Genomic DNA, 6,000 nt, shown 5'->3' on the forward strand with positions numbered 1-6,000 from the left:
ATAATGTGAACATATATTGTATGGTACCAATTCACATGTGATCTAGGTGTGTAAATATTGAGAACGTAGGTAAATTTTGATACCAATTATCAATTACATTTAATTGTAAGACATGATTACAAATCTTAGTAATGTTGATCAAGTTGTAGTGTATCAGCTATGGCATACATTTTATCATATGATCTACACTTACAGACTTTAAGACATGGAGCATAGTGTATGTTACCAAATTATATATACTATGTGTTTAAAAATTTGTGAGTGTGACAAAAGTTGTTTGTTATTGATGGCGAGTTATATTTGACCATGTTCCATGTCAAGAAACCTTTAATATTTGATTGTGATCCACAATTAGAGATTTTAAGTATGTTAAGTGAACTATCATCTACCATTTATGGGCTACCTTTGATTGTGATCAATATTTACAAATCTAAAGAACTTGACATAAATTGCACGTTATTGATTGTTTATTGCATTCAACATTGGTCCATGTTTACAAATATTAAGAATGTTGGGTGCGTTTTAGTTTATCAACAACATGGATTTGATTTTTTTTTAAATGTTACTCAAGTTTTCTCATACAATCATTAAATATATTATGTTATTACATCTTTAATATAAAATTTAAAAAACATAATTACTATTTGCTGCTAGATGAAAATATACTACTTTGTAGAAAGTGAGTTTATTAATCAATATATTATACAATTTATAAAATTATCATAATATAAATAATATTATTATTTTGTATTATTTCACGATAAATATATTCAAAATAGAAACAATCTATTATATTACAACACAAAAAAGAATAATTAATTTTTTTTCAAATTAAATCTTTTTAATAAACTCTCAATCTCTAGTGCACCTCATATATGCCTCATAACTTGGATTCACCCTCATTTCATCTTTTAATTTAAAAAGTCTCTCTTTTGTAAATGCAGGTCCATGAAGTATACAAAGTTTGATTTTTTACACGGTAGAGGTGAGTGCCTACAAGACTTCATGTAGTGGGTCAGCACATATAAACACTAGGAAATGTCAAAAATGTTGAAGCATTTTTCCAAACGCAATACAGAGAACATCACTTCAACCAAGGCATGTCATGTCGTGTGATGCTGTCACTGATGCTGAGGAGTAAAAAATTGACAGTGAAAAAGGACAAGTTCTCTGGAAATGATATTTTAATAATAATATCTTCTATTCGGAAGCGCGTGTAGGACTATGCGAAAAATAGCTTTGCACGCAAAACATTTTCAGGATTGTAAAACTGGGAACGAAAAACAATTTAGAAAATCAGTCTAAAATAAATAAAAAAATAGATGAAAAACTATGAACGGACAAGATGCATTGAACTGTCTTGCATCCATTTTCAACCAATGCTTATCATCGATTGTAAAAAAATAAATCGTCCTTTTCATATAAGGATACGCCTTTGGTATAAAATATTACAAGCTATTGCACCTTAGTGTGCAATGGGTATGTCGAAAAGATGTGGGAGATTAATTACGAAAAAAATTGGTCTATTAGTTGCATATATTTGTGTAAAACATGAGTTCAATTGGTAGGCCATTAAGAAAATGATGTTTTTATTTGTGCAACAAATTTCTCAATGGAGAAGTGATAGCTTCGAATCAAGTGTGTATCCTTCTAAACATGATCAAATGCAATATGGAGAGAGGGCGAGAGAGAGATGGATAAAAAGGAGGAGAGATAGAGGGGGGAAGAGCATGAGAGAGAAGGGTAAGGATATATAGGGGATACATGGAGAGAGGAAGATAGAGATATAGAGGGAGAGGAGGAGGGAGAGGGAGAGGAGATGGAGAGATAAAGAGAGATGGATAGATAGAGATGGAAGAGATAAATTTATAGATAGAGAGGGAGATATAGAGAGAGAAAGGGGAAGATGGAGAGGGAAATATAGACCTAGAGATATAGATGGTGAGATAAAGTGACATAGAGACAATGATATAAAGAGATATAAAGAGGGTGAGAGAAATAGATAGTGATAGAGATGGAAACATGTGGAGAGAGAGAGAGAGAGAGAGATACAAATAGAATGATAGAGGGAAATATTTGGAGAGAGAGAGAGAGAGAGAGAGGGGAACATAGATAAGTAATAGAGAGAGGGATAAAGGTGGGTAGATAGAGATAGAGATGGGGAGTGGGGAATAAGGAGTGTGTGTGTACGTATGAGTATGAGAGAGATGGACAATGATATATAGAAAGAGAGGGGGAGAGAAATAAAGAGAGAAGAGAAATAGAGAAATATAAAAGAAATGATAGGGAGAGAGGGGGAGATAGATATTTAAAGAGGAGATAGAAAGATATATATAACTTTGGAAAGATAGAAGATGTGTGTGGGAGAGGATATATATATATGTATATACATATATACATATATATATATATACATATATATATATGTATGGAGAAATAGGGAGCGTGCGAGAGATATGAAGATAAAGATGGAGATGAGGATGGAGAACAAGAGAGAGAGAAGGAGATAGAGACAAAGATGGAGATGAGGATGGAGAAGGAGAGGGAGAGAAGGAGAGGGGGAGATAAATAGAGAAAGAAGAAAAGGCTAGAGGTATAAATAAATTCCAATCTAAATTCATATCTAAACTCATATCTCTGATTTTTTATGGCCAGATGTTTTCAATCTTTAATCAAAAAAGAATAAACAATAAAATTGTATCCATATATTATATAAATAAATAAATTTCAATTCAAATCCATATTCCTAGATATTTTAGGTACCATTTATTATGTTAAAAAATATACTATAATAATTGGAAAAACAAGTGGATGCAGTTAGAGCTTCGCCTTGTCTCCTTATCTTTTTGGCTTTATATACAGACTTCCATTCCCAGCAAAGTCAATCAGCACCCTTCATTCAGCACCCTTCATTTCTGAGTTCTTGTGGTAATGGATTTGAATACGAGTGTTTCGGCAATAGGTTTCACAGTTTTAGTTTTTACTGTGTTATTGTGCACTCTATTGGGTTGTGTGAGAAGAGCCAATGGGAGATTGGCTTTACCAGGACCATTTCCGCTGCCCATAATAGGAAACCTCCATCAGTTGGGAGCGCTTCCTCACCGCAGTCTGCAGCGACTGGCTGAGAAATATGGGCCACTCATGTCTATCAGATTGGGTTCAGTTCCTGTCGTTGTTGCGTCTTCCTCTGAGGCGGCGAAGCAGTTTCTGAAAACCCACGACTTGATATTTGCCAGCAGGCCTCCTTCCGCCGCTGGAAAATACCTATTTTACAATTGCAAGGACATCGTGTTCGCTCCGTACGGCTCTTATTGGCGAAACATGAGAAAAGTATGCGTGTTGCAGCTGCTGACCCCGAAGAGAATCGAATCGTTTAAAGGGGTGCGGGAGGAAGAGGCGTGGGCGATGGTGCGATCTATCTGGGAGAAGAGTGAGCAGGGTAGAGTGGGCGTGAATTTGAGCCACACTGTTTCCTGCTACACATCCGACTTGACCTGGCGAATATTGATGGGCAAGAGGACTGTCGACCGCCTCTCTGGCGGTTCCGAATTTGAGGAGTTGGCTGCACAGGCTGCTAAGTGGGCGGGTGTTGTGAATATTGGCTATCTCAATCCTTGTGTAGAGTGGCTCGATTTGCAGGGGCTGAGGCGACGCATGAAGAAAGTTCAGGAGCAGTTGGATGCCATTTTCGACAAAATAATCGATGAACATGTGGGCCGTCAGCCGGGGCGTAGCAGGGAGGAGCAGCACAATGACGACTTAGTTGATGTGCTTGTGGATATGGACGGGGAAATCACCATAGAAGACAAGAAGGCTATAATTATGGTAAGTCAATCGTCAATTTTACTGACACTTTTTAATTAGTTTAAGGATAATCTCTATGAGTAGACAATTTAGGGTGATTGAAATTGGCGGGGATAGAGACATGGGATAGAGACATGGGAAGTACACTAGAAGTTAACAGGGTTATCAATATAATAAGTCAGCATCGTTAGTCACGTTAAAAAGTTTATGAGGCGTTATTTAAAAATAAATAAATAAATAAATATGATAAGTCAATATCATATTGTACTCAAAGTTAAGTAGTCAAATTAAATTCACAATTTTAATTTCATTAGATTTGATTGTTTGAGAAATTTGAAATGATTTAGGTAATATTTAAGGGAAGTTTATTAATACTGTTATAGTTAATTTGGTACATCCGTAAATATTAAATGATACAAGTGTTCATAAATACTTATCTAAAGATGTTTCAATAACCATGCACTACAACCACTCAAAAATGAGGTGCTATGGGTACCAATGAAGTTGCACAACTCCTCCAATTGAAACCTAAAATTTCTAACTTTCTAATTACCACGGTAAAGTGGAATGCTATTGGTGTGAAATTCATTAATAGGCTTTTATTTATCATTTTTTTTATTTCTTTAAAGTTAGTAATTTAAGGGTTGGGTGAGCAAAGAGTGAATGATAATTGGAACTTGGGTGGTAACTTGTGCTTTTACCCTATGGTATACTTTTTTTTTAATGTGTTTCTTGTTACAAACATGTAAATTATCATAGAAGACAAGAAGACTATAATTATGGTATGCCAACTATCAATTGTACTAAAAAAAATTGGGAGTCAAGTTTGATTCAAAATTTTAATTTTGTAGGATTTAAATTATATTGTTGCAAAATTTGAAGTAGTATAAGGATAAACTCTATAAGTAGATTTTTTATTTAAGGGGTTGTCGATATGAACACGAGAAAAAGTAGGAGACAAGGTTATCATGGTGGTAATTGAATTTTTAAATGCATTAGAATTGAGGTGCTTGGGTTTGATATCTTACAAGGATTTTCTAATATAAGAAAAACTTAAAACAATTGCTATTAGTGATATCTTATTAAAAATATTTTCTAATTATTGATTTTAGATATTTGGCTTCTCCTCGTCAACGAGGTTAACTTAAATGACGTATTCTAATGTAGTGGTTTAATTACCTTATGTTGATTGTAGTTGCTTGTTTATATGGACTAACATATCAATATGTATATAGGATATGTTTCTTGGTGGAATAGAAACATTAGCGTCTGCATTGGAGTGCGCAATGTCAAAGGTATTTAGAAACCCACACGTGCTGAATAAATTACAAGAAGAAATCAATTTTGTAGTTCAAGAAGATGAGAAAGTTAAAGATAGTCATCTTGAAAAGATGGAATACTTGCATTGTGTTCTAAAAGAGACATTAAGATTACATCCAATAGTACCATTGCTCATACGCCATGAATCTACAGAAGCATGTATTGTAGAGGGAACTCATCATAATTACTTGATACCAACAAAAGCAAGACTTATTGTTAATGCTTGGGCAATAGGAAGAGATCCAAGAGTTTGGGAAGATCCCTTGGGATTCAAGCCTGAAAGATTTGTGGGTAAAAATTTTGATATAGTCAAAGATCCTGAATTAAGGATGATTCCTTTTGGGGTAGGAAGGAGGAGTTGCCCTGGTTTTTCCATGGCCATTCCCACCATTGAGATTGCACTAGCATACCTCTTTCACTATTTTAATTGGAGGAGTGAAGGAGAATTAGAAATGAAAGAATATTTTGGGGCCACCATTCCCAAAAAAGAACATCTATTTTCTATTCCAACTCAGAGGTTAAGAGAGAATGCGCCTTCTTGTCTCAAAATGGAATGATTATAAGAAATGGTCACCATACATCCATTTGAATTATATATACCATGATTAGATGAAATAAATATTATTCTTATTATCAGATGAATGAACATTAATATGTTATATGTATTTATTTAATGTTATTTTTTTGATTATTTAAAGTATATTGTTTCATATTTCTAAATGGATTGACAAAAACATATCTACAATAACAAATTTATTCTTGTAAATTATGTAATTTTATTTGATATGAGAATTCATATATAATATTAGTAATTTTGTTAAGTGATTGATATTCATAATTGTTCAAGAAAATTTATGATTGAATATTTTTCACTAA

The 6,000-nt window shown here is 33.7% G+C and overlaps 1 protein-coding gene across 1 annotated transcript; it reads left to right on the forward strand.

The window, feature by feature from the left end:
• Positions 1–2,898: 2,898 nt before the first annotated feature.
• Positions 2,899–5,758, forward strand: LOC131076107 (cytochrome P450 750A1). The gene is made up of 2 exons (XM_058013155.2): positions 2,899–3,825; positions 5,040–5,758. The coding sequence occupies exons 1-2, from the start codon at positions 2,932–2,934 to the stop codon at positions 5,679–5,681; spliced, it is 1,536 nt and encodes a 511-aa protein (XP_057869138.2). The 5' UTR covers positions 2,899–2,931; the 3' UTR covers positions 5,682–5,758.
• The last annotated feature ends 242 nt before the right edge of the window (positions 5,759–6,000 follow it).

Source organism: Cryptomeria japonica, chromosome 10 (assembly GCF_030272615.1).
Source record: "Cryptomeria japonica chromosome 10, Sugi_1.0, whole genome shotgun sequence".
NCBI classification, from domain to species: Eukaryota; Viridiplantae; Streptophyta; class Pinopsida; order Cupressales; family Cupressaceae; genus Cryptomeria; species Cryptomeria japonica.